This window comes from Mustela putorius, unplaced genomic scaffold (assembly GCF_011764305.1).
Source record: "Mustela putorius furo isolate JIRA1106 unplaced genomic scaffold, ASM1176430v1.1 tig00003909_pilon_pilon_pilon, whole genome shotgun sequence".
NCBI lineage: Eukaryota > Metazoa > Chordata > Mammalia > Carnivora > Mustelidae > Mustela > Mustela putorius.
In genome coordinates this window covers 43,039,825-43,057,402 of record NW_025422057.1, presented here as the reverse complement: position 1 = coordinate 43,057,402, position 17,578 = coordinate 43,039,825, and the positions used below count along the sequence as shown (strand labels likewise).

The 17,578-nt window shown below is 42.7% G+C and overlaps 1 protein-coding gene across 2 annotated transcripts in view; it reads right to left on the bottom strand.

Annotated features, from left to right (window-relative positions):
• The window catches only part of GRID1 (glutamate ionotropic receptor delta type subunit 1), a 685,082-nt gene that overhangs the window by 26,360 nt on the left and 641,144 nt on the right, over window positions 1–17,578 (bottom strand). For both annotated transcript variants that reach the window (XM_004765778.3, XM_004765776.3), the window contains exon 13: window positions 14,960–15,155. In XM_004765778.3, the coding sequence (XP_004765835.1) occupies window positions 14,960–15,155 (196 nt within the window). The remainder of the gene's footprint in view (window positions 1–14,959; window positions 15,156–17,578) is intronic.

The window sequence follows — 17,578 nt, the reverse complement described above, 5'->3', positions numbered from 1 at the left end:
CCACCAGGTTTGCCCCTCTCCATCCTGTTCTCTCCTCCAGAGGTTGACCTTCAGGGACAGCATGGAAGGTCACCCTAGGGCCTCTAAGAGTCACTTTCTAAGATTCAGGAACAAATCAGATATTAATACTAATAAAAAAACGATCGTAACAGTAAACACCCCTTGTTCAAAGGCATGTTCTCAAACTTCAGAGGGCATAAGAATCCCTCAGAGGGTGTGTTCAAATGCAGATTAGTAATCTCCACCCTGCTCCCCTCCCTCAGTGTCTGATTTGTTAGGTCTAAAGTGGGGCTTGAGAATTTCACTGCTAACATGCTCTGGACGGTGCTGACATTACTCGTGCAACAACCACACTCTGAGAACTACGTTGTTAAAATACACCCCATCAGGCGCTGCACCCATCCCTTCACATCGCCTCTAAATTTTGTGGTAACTGCAATAAGATCCAGGATTATTATTCTTATTTTTCAGAGGAGATAACTTTGTTTGGGGGTTCGTTAAGTTACCAAGGTCTCCCTCTGGCACCAGAGGGATGCAAGAACCAAACCCCGTTCTTGTGAACTCAGATCCTCCACTCTACTCACCACACAAATGCTGCTTTAACTGAGCATTTGACTTCATTGAGACAAAGTTCAAACGAGACCCATGAAACTAACCCCCTGAGGCCAGGTGGCTTTGCCATCTGCAAGCCACTTCCTCTCACTGTTTCTTTAGCCATAAAAGGTGTTGGGAACTGGTGACTCAGGCTGTGCCTGAAGGAGACAGAAGCAGTAAAATTGTGTGTGATCATAATTAATATTAAAGACAACCCCTACGAGTGTTGGGAGGCCCTCTCTGTGGGTTTTATGTAGAAGAGTCTCATTCTCCAACCCCATTTACAGCTGAGGTATTCCTTTATGGCCTCTGCTGAAATGTCAGCCCTGAGAGAAAAAGCTTGCACAATAGCCTGAAAGCACTTTGAGGAGCTACAAAAGAGGTCACACTCTGACCAAAGAGATTGAAATGGACTCCCATCCCTCACAGAACAAACTCTGAGCTCCACCTGGCAGGACGTACAGCTTTGTAAAGTCAAAGAATCAGAAAGATTCGCCACCAGAGGGGTCCGGCAGGGGCACTGCCTAATATGAGCCTGTCACATCGCCCAGGGATGCTGAACCCTTACTAGAAAGCGCAGAGATCGCTTCTCATCACTCCCTGTGTAACTAAGCTGTGGTGTGAGATCTGGGCCGTACAGAATGTGTCTGAGACCTCTTCCAGACGAAGGTTCTGGAATACTAGACATACCAAATTTCTCTGCTCAGAGTTGTCTTTACCAGGCTTCACATAATTTCTGGTTGGTTCCTTTATCTGATCCTTGGAAGGCATGATCTTCAGAGTTTTTACTGTTCTTATTACTGTTCCTGATTTAAGTTCATCTACCCCTCATTGTTCTGTCTCTATTTCTGTGTGTGTGTGTGTGTGTCTCACACACATACATAAACACATACTAAAAGTTTAAAATGTCAGGTTCAAAGCCAATCTTAATATCTCTACATTGGAAGATAAAGAGATTCTTCATTAGAGCTCTACATCCAGTGGAAACGACTAGTTATACTCAAATAGGTTTTTTTAAAAAGATTTTATTTATTTATCCATCAGAGAGAGAGAGAGACAGCACACAAGCAGCAGGAGCAGCAGGGAGAGGGAGAAGCAGGCTCTCCACTGAGCAAGGAGCTTATTGTGGGACTCAATCCCAGGACCGTGGGATCATGACCTGAGCCAAAGGCAGACACTAACCGACTGAGCTACCCAGGAGACCTTCAAATAGGTTTTACATTATTGATGATGATGATGCTGGTGATGTTGATGGTGCTGGTAATAATAGTAGTAATAGTAATGAATACGTGGATGGCAAAGAAAGAGTCTGATAATCTTTGAACAAATTGTTCAACCTTTTTGTGTTTTTGTATTCCTCATTTGCAAAATGGAAATATCACAAAATGACATCAACGGTGATGATAGAGGAGAGAAGCACGATGCCACATGGAATCATTTCTTTATGAATGCTATTTTCCGCCCTCCCTTTCTCTTTTTGTTTCAGCACAAACAACATTACGCCAACAAAATGGAAATAAAAATAAGCTAAACAAAAATTGCCAACAATCTGACTGACACAATAAATCAAAATTGTTTTCATCAGCAATCGCTTCTTGATTTTAATGTAATCAAATAACAAAACAATTCAATTCAAAATGTAAAAACTTAAATCATAAAACCCAAAGCAATAATGCTCAGTGGAACAAACAGAACAGAATCAGCCCACATTTACAGCCAGCACTAAGGTGAAGCGTATCAGACCTGGGTACAAAGCAAATTATGGGGCAGAGCAAATCTGAAAAAATAAAATCAGATTTAAGGGGAGTGAACATCCTCCCACCCCTCTAATGAGGAGTTTGAGAATAATCAAAGTTAGCATGATGGCACAGATATTGGTTTGATTCCAGAGCTTACCCTACCAAATTATTAAAATCGCAAAAGAAAGTAATTGAAGAATTCATAACGAGATTTGCTTGGCAATGCTCAAAACCCAAAGCAAAGTAATTTAATAAGAGAGGCACAGTGGGGGCTTTCCTTGATCTTTGGACTGTATTATCCCAAACCAAACATCATCAAACAGAATTAAGCAGTAGGGCGTTATGAAGGGGCCAACTTACTCAATTGTATGGGAACCTGCTCCAGGAGACTAAGCCTCCCGCCTGCCCTCCCGGCCCCTCCTCACCCCTTCTTGACTTCTCCGCAACTGGGTACCAGCAATCCTGCTCATCTGTGTTGAAAAAAGATGCACATGCCCACATTTCTACACACTCTCCTTTGTTATTCACTGAGCATTTGTTTGATTTTAAAGAGGATAGAAGCACATGGATATCCATGTGCTTTGTGGCTATGCCTTGGCCCTGAGGACAGACAGAAGATTAAGACACAGGCCTGACCCTAAGAAGCCTCAGTGTATAGTGGGGCTGTGTCAGAGTAGGGCACTAAGGATGGGGTGGTATCTGATGAAGCTGTACCCTAGGATACACAGAATGACAAGGGAGCCTCTCGCCCTGCATCCCAGGCGGGGGTGGTAGGAAGACCTGGTGTTGGCATGGGGAGTGGGGGGGCCTCTGGAAGGGTGAAAGCTTCTGCTAAGGTTGGAGGAATTACTAGGAATTAGCCTGGCCAACCAAGAAAGGGATGACACTCCAAGCAGCAGGTAGCATGGGGATGTTTACAGGAGGGGAGAGGGAAAGGAAGCACTCCGGCTTCCAGAAGAGCCAAAGGAAGGCAGAAGCCGAAGTTTTACTCGGATCATGCCTCTCCCTCCATTTCTGCAACATGGCACAAATAATGACACAGGAGCTGGAGTAAGAAAGGTACTGAGCTCAAATGCTGGGTCTCAAACTGACTGCAAGATTGATCTCCAGGTCCCTTGTCCTCCTCGAACTTCAGTTTCCTCATTAATAATCAGGTTATGTTAAAGCATACCTGGGCTAAAGCATGGCATAAGTCCAACACCAAACCTGAGCCATCCTAGGTCTATCTAATGGTAGCCATCACGTTATATTGATCTCCTGATTATCCAAACATGGCCCCAGGCCCCCGTGGAAAGAAGGAAAGCCATGGATAAAGTAAGAAAGGAAACAAAAATCCCAGGTCCTGGGATTGGGCTCCCTGTTCAGTGGGAAGCCTGCTTCTCCTTCTCCCACTCCCCCTGCTTGTGTTCCCTCTCTCTCTGTGTCAAATAAAAAAAATAAATAAATAAATAAAATATTTAATTAAAAAAATAAAACTAACTAAATAAAAATTATATATATACATATATGTGTATGTATACACACACACACACACACACACACACACACATACATGTTTGAGAAAACTTAGAAATGGTCCAAATTACAATGAAGAAGAAAATAAGTAAATTATTTTACATTGATTTGATGAAATATTAGTTAGCCACCAAAAAAATTTATGCATTTTTATAATAGTACTAGAAAACCACAGGATAAAAAATATTTTCCATAACATTGTAATTCTATAAAATCTTTGTAGAGATTCAAAAAAGACCAGACATAAATATACACAAGAATCCTTGGAGCCTTATTTAGGTGATGAAAAGAAGTCTGGCTGGTTCTTTTCTGCTTATTTTTTTAGGACTATTTTAAGCTTTTCTTAATGGTAATACATTACATTTAAATTATAAGTGTATAACCTAAGATTTCCTCTTAAAAGCTCTTATTACTTTAAACATTGGCATGGATTGGGGATATTTAACCTTAAAGCACTTGGAGTTAAGTTGGGCCACAGTTAAAGCATGCGAATGAAGATGGTTCATTCATGAAGACGGTTCAGGTATATTATTACACGGCCAAGACACTCAGAATCAAGCCCAAGACCCCAGGGAGGGCTCTGCAGACAGTAACGGTTCAGCAGGGAAAGCCTATCTTCACTTTCCTATGAGGAAACTATACATTCAATAGAAATAAAAATGGTTTTTGTTTGCATGCATGTCATTCAACTGTCTTTTTTGTTTTTTGTTTTTGCCTCTCCGGTTTCCTTTATTTTTTCTCTGTATTTGATTTCCTGCTTGCCAGTTTTCTCTTAACTTTTCACCGTTGTATCCTCAAAATTGGAAAGGAATTGAGGTGTTTGGATTGTAAATGTGCATTTGACAGAAGTACCTTAAGAAGTTTTCCTCAACCTCACTAGACAGAATAAATACCCACTCTCTGTCCCCATAACCTCTTCCCACATTAAATCACAGCCATTTACTCCCCTCCAGAACTCAACAGGGACACCGTAAAGAAAAAGACTAAGTCTGACACTTTATATAAGTCTTGAGCTTAATGATTATAAAAATACAACACATAAAAACCCATGGGATTCAGCTAAAACAGTGCACGGAAGCAAATTTATAGCTTTAAATGCTTATGTCAGGAAAGAGTAAAATCCAATGGTCTAAGTTTCAACATTTAGAAGCAAGAAGAAGTAAGAGCAAATTAAAACCAAAGTGAACAGGAGAAAAGAAATTAACAAAAAAAAAATCTGAAATCAATAAACTATATAACACAGGAAAATCAATAAAGTCAAAAGTTGGTGTTTTGAAAGAAAATCGATTATTGGACTAATACATTGTGGATTAGAAGACTCAATACTGTGAAGATATCAATTTCCCCCCAAATGACCTAAGAAATTTGACAACATGATTCTAAGATTCAAATGGAAATGATCTAGAATTGCCCAAATACTCTTGTAAGAGAAAAACAAAGTTGGAGGATTTACACTACCTGATTTAAGGAATTAGGATTATTATAAAGCTACAGTGATCAAGACACTTTTATACTGGCATAAGAATAGATATATAGATCAATGGAACAGAATAAAGAATCCAGAAATAGACCAAAAAATATACGGCCAGGTAATTTTCAATCAACACATTTATTCTCTTTATTAAGTAAACACATTTTTATTTTTCATCTTCTTAATAAATGATGCTAGATCAATTGGATATATGTATGGGGGGAGAAAAAGAACATGGACCACTTCTTTATTCCATATACAAAAACTAATTTTTTTTTTTTTAAAGATTTTATTTATTTATTTATTTGACAGAGAGAGAGATCACAAGTAGGCGGAGAGTCAGGCAGAGAGAGAGAGAGAGAAGCAGGCTCCCGCTGAGCAAAGAGCCCGATGCGGGGCTCGATCCCAGGACCCTGAGATCATGACCTGAGCCGAAGGCAGCGGCTTAATCCACTGAGCCACCCAGGCGCCCCTACAAAAACTAATTTGATATGCAACATAAATACAAACATAAATAGATGACATAAATGTAAAAGCCTTCCAGAAGAAAATGTGCAACTTTAAGGTAGGAAACTTTCTTACATAGGACACAAATAGCATTAAAACTGTAAAAGAAAAAACCCCTGGTACATGGGGTTTTATCAAAATCTAAAAATTCTACTCTTTAAAAAAACACCATTAAGAAAATGAATGGGCAAATTACCAACTGGAAATTATAACTGCAATACTTCTATTTGATCAAGGACTTATATCTAGAATATATTGAAAACTCATCTAAATCTATAATGAAAAGCTGCAGTGCCCAGTAAAAATTAACAAAAGACTTGAGTGCACACTGCTTGAGAGAGGCTATGAGAAACTAATGATGTACTATATGTTGGCTAATTGAATTTAAATTAAAAAGAGAAAGAGAGAGAGAGAAGCTATGCAGATGGCCAATAAGCACATGAGAGAGTACTAGCCATCATTAGCCACCAAAAGAGTGCCAATTAAAAAATGGGATATCCTTCACCATGTTCTCACTTTTGCCATAAGCATCTTTGCCATAGACATCTTTGCTGAAAGCATTTCCACCGCATAGCTAATTGGCTATAAGGGAATTTTGCTGTAAAAGATAAAATAATGAAAAAGAAATAAGGGACATTAAAAAGGACATAATGAAACATGAAAAAATTAATAAAATTAATTTCTTCCTTCATTAAGACAGATATCGGTTTTCCGAATACTAGGATGCATATTTGTAACTGAGCTTTGCACTGCATGATGAGAGCCTTCTACACTATTGTTCCTTCTTGGCAGAGTCTCACATGTCCACTGACAAATGCTCTAAAGTTCTATGGAAAATGTGGAAGAAATGCTAAGGCTGTAATGCATTTGGAACTGAGCTTTGTGATCATTGTAACTGATCTGTCATCATTTTCTAGTGGAGTCTAGAGTGCAATCTGGCTTTACATTCCCTTATTTCACACTTCCAGTAAGTTTCATCACTGTATTTTCTATCAAGTCAACATACGGATTTGTCATCATACACTATTTTAAGACCATTATCTCTATATGTTACTGTATAGACCATTATGAGGGCTAGCTGAGATTTATATAGATCATTACGAGGGCTAGCTAAGATTTATATAATATAAAAAAGGAAAAATTTTCAATGGAGAAGTAAAGCCAGACTGTCCACCAGCTATTTTAACTTCTATGGCAAAACTGCCCAACAGCCAATTAGTTATATGGCGAAAAGGTTTGCAATGAAAATGCTTGCAGCAAGATATCGTGGCAAAACTACCTAGAACCATCCTTCACATCCACTAAATTGTCTACAGTCAAAAACATTGTAACACTAAATGTTGGTTAGGATGTTCAGCAATTGGAGCTTACAAGTATGTAAGTCAGGTATTACCAGTGGGAGTATAAAATAGAGTTGGAGGTGCCTGGGGAATTCCTTGTAGAGGTAAACACACATCTACCCCATGACCCAGGAATTTCACTCTTCTATATTTGGTAAAGAAAAGTGTAAACATATCCCCGCAAAAGATTTTGTATAAAAATGATACTCAGGGCACCTGGGTTGCTTAGTAGGTCAAGACTCTGCCTTCGGCTCAGGTCATGATCTCCGGGTCTTGGGATTGAGCCCCACATCAGGCTCCCTGCTCAGTGGGGACCCTGCTTCCCTCCCCCCTCCCCGGTCTGCCTCTCCGCCTATTTGTGATCTCTGTCTGTCAAATAAATAAATAAAATCTTTTAAAAAAATGATCATACAGGGGCGCCTGGGTGGCTCAGTGGGTTAAAGCCTCTGCCTTTGGCTCAGGTCATGATCCGAGGGTCCTGGGATTGAGCCCCGCATCGAGCTCTCTGCTCAGCAGGGAGCCTGCTTCCTTCCTCTCTCTCTGCCTGACTCTCTGCCTACTTGTGATCTCTGTCAAATAAATAAAAAAAATCTTTTTTTTTAATAAAAAAAATGATCATACAGTCTTTCTCCTATTAGCCCCAGCAACAGCTGAATGTATGTCAGCTGGAAAATGGATAAAGACACTGAGATTTATTCATACAATGGAATGCTACTCAAAAGGAAGAAAGAAAAAGAAGTACTGATATCCACAACTTAAATCTCATTGGTGTTTCACTGGATGAAAGAGAACACAAATATATATATTTTATATTATTCCACTTACGTGAATTACAAGAACAGGTCAACATAATCTGTATTACTAGAAAGTTGTAAGTGGTTGCTTCTCGGGGTGGGGAGAAGTATCCAGAAAGTGACATGAGAAAACTTTCCAAAATGAAGAACAGTTTCTATAGCTTGTTTTGGGTGTTGATTACACAGTTGTAGATGATTGTCTAAACCCATGAAACAAACACTTAGTACATGTGCATTTCATTTTATGTCAATTACACTTCATGAAAGGATTATATACTATTTGTCTTTATTTATTTTTTATCTTCATTTCCTAACAAATAGTAGGTGCTGAGGCAGTTTGCTGATGTCTACCAAAAGACAACCTCATGTTACCATACTGGACACTGTCTGCTTAATGCATTGGTAAACTCACAACTAATCTGGGAAGGCCCTTCTCAGACTGACAGATAGCTCAGAGAGTGAATTCACTTGACCAAAGACAAGCCACAGATTAAATTAAGTCAAAAGTGAAACTTTAATTCACATCTCCAAACTCCTAGGCATTAAGCTATTCAAACTACCTTTCTTGAATGGATGAGTAAGTAAATACGTGAACATATAAAGAGAAGAGACTTTCCAACTTGACATATGGATACAGTGCTTTTGAGCAAGTAGAAAAGATACAGAGATGAATAGTTATCCAATGTGAGTATCTCAGAAGGAAAGAGGCATACAGAATCCCTGGTCTGCATTGACTCAGAAGCAGAGAAAGAACAAAATGCGCCTATAAGGTCCATGGCTGCTGCCAAAAGAATGTTGCTCCTTTCCTCTGCACAGGACTGCCTAGTTTGTACCAGTCTCTTCCAGGGAGCCAGACCCACATCAACATTCCTTTTGATCAACCTCACCAAATCTTCCTGATCAATGCACGTAGCATCCCCCAAATGCAAAGGACTACCATTCCACAGAAGCTTCTTCTCCCTCCTCAGTAGGAACATACAGCAGGCCATGAAACTAGGATGCTTCCTTACCATGATCCTTCCAAATGAAGAGTATTGTGGGGGAAGCTACTTCCTTCTGAAAAAAAGTTCCTTGTCCTCCCATGGCAAGCTACAGTCCTTCTGGGGACCCCAAGAAGGACCTACCAGCCTCAGGGTATGGCCCCCAACCCTATCCTTTTCTGCCACACAGTAAAGTCCCTGACATTCAGCAGAGGGTGCATGCAAAGGAAATAACCCTTGCCATAGAGCAGAGTGCAAGGGAAGGGACAAAACACAGGGGCTGTTGGATGATGCCCAATTTGGTCCAGGGCAAGCATTAGATCAGTGTGGAAATAAATAAGATTTGTGGGCCTGCTTTCTTCCTGCATTTGCATTCACACTTTATGACCTCAGCGATATTTACTGAGTGGAAAAAAACCACCTTCTGTTAGGACTGCTGGACTCAAAAGCTACTTCCTTCTGAAAAATACTGTTTCTAAACAGTTCTAAAACAAGCTACTTGTCTATTTATTCGAAGAGCTCAATGAGCTGCGAAGATTGACATTTGAACGATTAACACTGTATTCTATTTGACAATGTTATTAAACATTAGGTCTGATTTATGGAAAGCCTTAATAAATTGGCAGGCCTGGTCAACCCCAGTGCTGCACCGAAATTGGGGTACACTGGATATTACTTGATAGTGTTGATCAAACTCAAGAAAAACATTTCCACCAACGACATTAAAGTCTGATTTCATGTGACAAAGTTATTATCATAGAAATCTGAGCCACTTGCTAGTCCAGTTCTGCATCTCAGAATTTCTTTGATATTTTCAGTAGTTTGGACAAAAAATAAAATCAGACTTAAGAAACGTTTGCTAGGGCACGGAAGGGCAGGTAAAGTTTTTAAAAATGGGCTCAGGTATGTGTCTCATTACTCCGGTGTAAAAGAGGAAGGGAAATAAAAACATAAAGTAAAGAGTATGCAAAAGGCAGAGGCACCATAAGGCACAGAAATGGGAGGGATACCCTGTGAGAAGAGACAAGGTGGGAATGAGCTTGGCTTAGACTGTGCCATGACTTACTCAGGTCTGTGTGACCTTGAGCAAGCCTCTTCATTCCTCTGAGGCCTAGGCCCCATTTCTACATGATGTAGATGATGAGATCTGTTTAGGATGAGATCTGTTTAGGATGAAAAGAATAATATATGTATATCATCTGGCCCAGTGCCTGGAACACAGAGACTGCTCAGCAGATTTCTGGGGGGGTCTAGGCCAGGCCAGGAGCAGAGCTGGGTCCTGGTGTAGTGAGGGAGAAGTCCTGGGCCACTAGAGTTAGACCTGAACAGGACAAGAAAGGGCAGTGGGTAGGCAGAACCTGTAAGCTACTGGATGGTACAAAGCTAAGATGATATAGTACTAGATACACTGATGTGCAACTTGGTGGCCTGGAGCTAAGTAATGTGTTACTGCATGTGTCTGTGGGCTGTTAGATGATGCAGGACTAAGAGGTGGACTCCTTACTTGATGTGCTTATATGCACTCTTGGATGGTACAGAGTTAGACAGTGAGCAACTGGATAGGTGTATGTGCCTTTAGATGATATGGACCTAGGGGTAAGATCCCTGGCCCACCCATTGCTCTGGACCAGGGATCCTGAATTTTGTTTTAAAAGGGCCATGTAATATATATTTCAGGCTTTGGAGATGATATGGTCTCTGGTACAACTACTCAACACTGCTGAAGTAGTAGGAAAGACACCATAGACAGTATGTAAATGAAAGAGTGTGTCTGTGTCTCAATAAAACTTTATTTACAAAAATAGGCCATGTGCCAGATTTAGCCCATGGACCATATTCACCGATACTTAATCTACTCTTTCCTCATCGCTGACAGGAGCAGGTGGCTGAGAGAAAGGAAGGCAGCCTCTTTCCTCTTTCTGAGGACCAGCATGGCTTCTTTCTTAAGAGAAGGCTATGAAGAGACAAGCCTGCAAGGGACCCTAGAGTTACTTCCCTTACCGCTCCCATCAAGGGATCCATGGAGGATAACCTGCTAACTGGTGGCACCAACTGTAGCTCAGATTTACGTGTCTCTGCTCAGTCAGACAGCAAACAGATGACTCATTTAGGGACAATCCCCTATTTATTGAGACTTACTGGGTGCCAGGCAGGACTGTTGTAAAAACTGGATGTTGTGGGCTCTTAATAAATAAATAAAACTTCCTTTGTCTTACGTATTCTTTCCTGTTCTCCTCATCAGAGCCCAGAAAGGGCTGCCCCCTTCTTGTCTGAGGGGCCACTAGCATGAAGGCATGGGTCACAGAGGTGGGACAACCATGACATAATCCCTTTCCCTGGTTCTGAGACTGTGGAAAAGTAGTCACCTCTTGCTAAGCAATTTCCCACCTAAATTGGTTTCAAGTCATTAAAAGCTGCAGCACTCCCTAGGAAAACATAACAGCTCTCTGAGGTTACTCTCTACACCAAGCTCCTTGACTTCAGGACCAATTAGACATTGCTCCACTACCAAGCACTCTCCAGAAATGGAGCCAGAGTCACCAAAGAGTAACTGGAAATTAGAAGGGAGGTCATCCTCCCCTTGCTAAGGAAGATTCCGGCAACGCCCCTTGGGGGCGCCCCTCCTCACCTTTGCTGAGCTGTCCACACTGCTTAAGCATTTAGGGCCAGGAGCTCCCCCCACCCCCAGACAGGCGCATGAAGAGGATCTGAGAGTAAATCTAAGCTCTCCTTCCAGTAAAAAAAAAAAAAAAAAAAGCAGCACACTCCATTTTCTGACAATACCATAAACTCACTTTTATGACAGTAGTTATAAAACCCTTAACATTTGTCTAGTGCTGGCAGTCGGTTTTTTTCTTAGAGATCCAAATGCAGGAGGGAGATTTGTGACCCCAAAGCTGGTTTGGGGTTTATAAAATGAAGGTGTCATAAAAGTAACACATCCTATGTACTGAAAAAGAGATTAGATTCTGCACCCCGAAGCTTTAGGCATTTCTGAGGACTCCTTTCTTTGCATCTTCCACTACTTCACCTTTTTTACATGGTTTTCATCATATCGCCAGAGGGTGAATGATTTCTAATGTGCCAGCAACGAATGAGGGCTAAGTAAGATGACGAGGAGATACTTCCCCAATGAACCATCTCTAGATTTATCACCCTCCACAGGGCTCCGTGGTGGTGTCTGTTCTCTTATGGTACACCAGGAGCAAGACAAGGCAGGCACATGGGAGCTTGTAAGGACAAAAAGGGCCTGGCATCTGTGGCAGTCAAACTCTGCCTGGCTTGGTCAGGACTGACTTACTTGGAAGAGCAGGTAGGTGCTCTAAGTGGGATTAATCACAACCCTGGGTTCAGGACACCCATCCTTTTGTCCAGGAATGGCCCTCTTTTTAATTAACTCATTAGTTATTTCTTACAATGAGGAATGAAAAAAAAAAAAAATTAAACCCTGTGAATCTAAAGCTAACACTGACCTTGACTTCTATTCAACTGTTTGGTTCTCTCCTCCCCGTTGCTCTGCCTCTCCCATCTGCATTGACCACTATCGTGCATTTTGTATTTCATCCTTACTTTGGCTGTGTGCATGCATGTGTTTCATACATTTTAAATGGGTCCTAAGTTGTATGTTGTTTTCTATTAGTTGACCCATATAAAATTGCCTTTGATGCTTTTTCAGATTCAATGTTATTTTGCTAAGATTCATTCGTGCTATTACATGAAGCTGTAGGCCATTCATTTCGTGGCAGGTCCTATTTTTTTCACCTTGTTAAGGCTCATTGGGATTGTTTCCAGGGTTCTGACTTTATAAGTGATACTACCCTGACCTTTTTCACTTCTGAAGTGCATGCAGGAGTTTCCTTTGGGTAGATATTCAGAGTGGCTTCGCTGGGTCATAGGGTATATGAATGTTACATTTTATAAGAGAAGAGCGTACTCGTTTCCAAAGTGGTTGTACTGGGTACACTCCCACCTGCAATTAACCACCTGTTACTTGCGTCCTCTCCACCACCTCTCATTTTATGCCAGTCTAATTGGTGTAAAATGATATACCTTTATGGTCTTGATTTGCATATCCTACATCACTAATGATTTTGAACATCTCTTCCTATGATATCCTAGCCATATGCATTGCCTCTTCTGTGAAAGGCCTGTGCAAGTCTTTTGCTCATTTTTCTGTTGAATTATTTGAATTTTTCTTACAGATTTATAAGAATTCTTCCAATAATCATGATATTAATCTTATCTTGGTTATAACGCACTGTAAATATCCCCTCCCAGTATGTGACTTGTCTTTTTTTTCTTTAAACTGTCTTACAATGAACAGAAGTTTAATAAAGTCAAAAGTAAAGTTCTAATAAAGCTCCTTTATTAGAAGAACTCTTCATAGCACTGTTGCACTGAATCGTCACAAGAATCCCATGTGGATGGGAGTGTCTGCTCTCTATGAGCGACAAAGAAAGCAGAGAGCAGAAACTCAAAACCCATTTGGCCCAGGCCTTATGTTCGTAAAATGCCTTAAGTCACCTTTATATTCATTATCATCTACAGCCCCAAAGATTCACCGTCAGGGATGGAAGAAGACCCAGCAGCTGGAGGCTAGAGCGCCATCTTTTGTAGTTCACTAAAACAAAGAGATTTTAATAAATCTTGTCAGGACAGGAATAATGCATTTATACTGTGTTCTGTTATTTTTGTTATCACTTGGTTGTGGTATCAACCATAACGTGTACCTCCAAGGGCTTTAAGTTTCTAAGGAGACTCCCAATGGATGTCTCTCAACTCTGAGAGGTTCCAGACAGGAAGAGTGGTGTGCTCAAATTTACACAGCTGGCGAGTGTGGCGCTGGGATTCACACCCACGCATGTCAGGCTTCCGAGCCCAGATGCTTCCTGCAGCTCAGTGCGGCTAAACAGCAAGGAGAGGCCATCCTGAGCTAACTGCTCCGTGAGAACGGAAGGGGAAGGAGGAGATGCCGAGGCAGGCTGGACTGCCCATCTACTCAGAGAGCACATCTTTCTCATACCATTCACTGGGGACCTGAGGGACAGCAGCTACCGCAGATAAGGTGTCATTGGACAGGGCACCACCACCAGTAGCTTCCTTATATGACACTTGCCTTCACCCCATCATTTTCCTCCTCCTATTAGGGCTCTGCAAGCACAAGGTGGATAAATGCCAAACACAGCCCGGAACCCCAAGTGTCAGACCCTAACTAGGAGTGTGACCCCATGTCTCTGATCCTCATCTGTATAATAGGATAGTGATGATTAATTCAGGTCACTGTGGGCAATTCAGTGAAATAAATGAGCAAAGTCTAACCCACTGCTGAAGCATGCGATGGGTTTTCTGCCTCCTCCTTCTCTCTGGCCCTGGCTTCCTCTCAACCTGCGCTCTTTCAGGTTTCCTCACTGTGGACTCCATCCTGGGGTTGCTGCCCTTACCACCACCCCCCTAGCACACCTCTCTGCTGAAGCACAGTCTCACAGATATGCCAGGTCAACCGACCAGCCCTTGCTCTGGACCACCCACCCCTTATGTGTGGTCTTCCCCATTCTAACCCCTGGTTGCCCACTGTGTGCCCGCCCTCTCCTCAACCTTGTCCCCACAGTCCCTCCACCTCTTACCTGCTCCTCTGCTTCTGCTTTGGCTGAGTGTTCTCACTTGGGATGGCAGGTCTCTCTGAACCTCCATCCCACGAGCCCATGAGGAAGGAGGACCATGCCTCAGGCTTAATCTGCCTGCTCTTCACTGACCCTTTAGAAACTTAGAAGATATCTAATGAGCAGCTCTCTGCTTCTGTTGCCAAGAATGGGCATCTTAGCTAAAGAACATGTACATCTCCTATAGACACTCACAGGCCTGTGAGAAACTTTTGTTCTACTGGCTGAAGACGGATCACCCTGCAGGTGACAGGGTGACTCAAAGGAGATGCTTCAGGAAGGTGTTCCCTACCTTGGAGATGACAGTGCCCATAGTCAGTCACAGTGCACACGTGGCCAGGTGGCCACCTCCCGCCTACCTTCCTGATGCCTTCCGAAGGGCTGGACACACAGTTGTCGGCCCCTCCGTTCTTGCTGATGGTCCGCCAGAGCTCAGCAAATGTGCTGTCTTGTTCCAGGGGGTTGGTGCCCTTGGCTCGGAAGTACTCATACACAGCAGAGTCCCGAACAGTGCCGTAAGATATATCAACTTGTTTGGAGAGGTCCTGGAACGTCCTGAAAATGCAAAAGGACAGTGAAACATGGGAACATGATACCACTGCAGGGATATAGATGGGCTGCAAGGTTCTCCTGAGGACCAAGCCCAGCTGTGGCCCACTCTTTCCATTCTTCACTCCAAACCCCGAGGAGCTCCAGTTCCACGGCCCAGACTGTAACTTGTCAGGGCCTAATCCTAACGCAGGTATATTTCCTCAATGTAGATTAATTCAATAAGATTACCAAACATCTAAAATCAGCTCCTGCCCTGAGGTCAAGGGACAAAAGGATCTGTAAGACAGCATTCCTGCACTCAGGGAGCTTATAGTCTAGCCACAGACACATACAGACAATCACAGTATAAGAGAGCAACACAGGCAGCTGGACACTAAAAGTCTCCAACTCCAACGCCTACAGCACCAGAAAGAAACACATGTTAGTATGATTGATGACAATGTCTAGTCTCTGCCACTTAGAACTGGCGTGGGCAGAGACACGCACTCGGGTTATGCCCGTGAAGAGGCGGGTCTCCTCCAAAGTTTGCGGCTCTTCTAGATTTCGATCCAATTGTTACATTTTGAGCACCTCCCCCTCAATCTGTCTTCCAATAAAGAAATCTGTGTTTTTAAAGGAAGTGTCTTGATTTTTAGGCGTGGGCAATTATTAAAAGATGGTAAAGATAAAACAAAGCCTTTCTGAGAGCCTGGAGTTGGTTTTATGCAAAGGAGAAGCAGGTAGCTCAAGCTACGTGCATGTTGGAGGGAGGGAGCACATCCAGGAGGCTCCCCAGCAGATGCCTGAGCTGCGGGGGGAGAATGAGAGTCTTCCTTGGGGTGGGGGCACTAGTCACACTGGGAAGGACCACTTGGCACAAAGCCCTCACCTGCGAAAGGCACCACCTAGTTCAGTGTGCTGAGAGAATGTTACATACATAATCAAATGGCAAAAAGAACAAAAATTCCCCAAATGCTCAGTGGTGAGCCAGGCTCTCTCTGTCCAGGCTCCAACTTAATCACTCTTTATTTCTCTCCTGGAAATTTCTTTCTCCTTTGTACCAACCAGGATCATCATCTCCACTTTTCCCTCAGTCCCCCCTTTCAGAAGATCCAATCTTCTCAACCTGATCTACACAACCCTCCATCTTCTGATCTCATCTCCAGCTACTGCTTCTGTCTCCACGCAGCCCCAAAGCCAAGGCTGAAAGGAGAAATCCCACAGAGCTCCCCCTCTATAGCACCAGGCCATGGTGCTTCCTCTGCCTGGAACCCCTTTATTTCACTTATCTACTTGATGTTCTCCTGCAAACACCTGGAAGATCTCGGTGCCTCCCTTCCCCACGCAAAGCCACGGCCATCACTTTCCTCCCCGTGCCATCTACACCCTCCGTGGTTTCTATGGCAGCATAATAGCACTGTGATTTCCGAGCAAAGCATACCAGGGTGAGCAGAAGCCGCATCTCTGGAGTCCAACCACCTGCCTTACATTGCAGCTCCCCCATCGTGGACAATACAGGACTGGCAGGTTAGCTAAACTCTCTGTGCTTCAATTTCCGAATCTCTTAGGGCAAGAAGCAAAGCCTGTGGTAGGGGGCTACTGTTATGATGAATTGAGAGGATGTGTGTTAAGCAGCTGACTCAAACTCAGGGGCCAGTCACCAGGAACAATTATTCTGCATAGTAGACTGTAAGAAGCTGGAGGGCTGGACCCAAGGTTACTTCTGGTGTGCATCGTGGTGCTGGACCCAGGGCTGACAACAGTCTTCACAGCGTGCTCACGGAAGAACCAGTGATAGCTGCTTCCTCCTGCTTGGGAGAGACACTCCGTGAAGTTCCTTTAGGCCCTGCTACACAGTCCAGAAAGGGAGCTCAGTATTTGTTTCAATACATTACAGATGAAAGGAAACATAAAATAACAAATTCGATGAAGAAATCTTTCTAATTATTGTTCATTATTTATATCTAATTGAAGCAAGATGTTCCTTTGCTTGAAGGGCCCCAAGGGTTGTAACTCTGTCGTAATTTGCCTGTAATGAAAGGCGGGGGGATCTCTTTTCCCCACGTTTTTTATTTTTCTCATGGTAATACAAACAAACACGAGGCTTTGATGAATGGGAAACATCAGGATGAATTACACAGTTGAGTCTAAACACTGAACTGTTCTAAATTACTGCAGTTTCCATGAGTCTGGCTTGAATGCCTAACCGCCAAGGAGCTCAGCACTACTGTTCCATCCCCACGTTTGAAATGGAGATTTCCTCTCTCCTCCTAGTAGTTATTCATGACTGTGCCCCTGGCCAGAGGCTCAGGGATCATCTCTGGATGACAAGTAGGCAGCCCGAATATTTATGGCTTTATGTCCAAGTCTGTCCCAGTAGACCTCATTGTTCCCACCCCCCAATACCACCTCCGTTCGCTGGGCTGGCCTCATGGCTTAGCCCCACG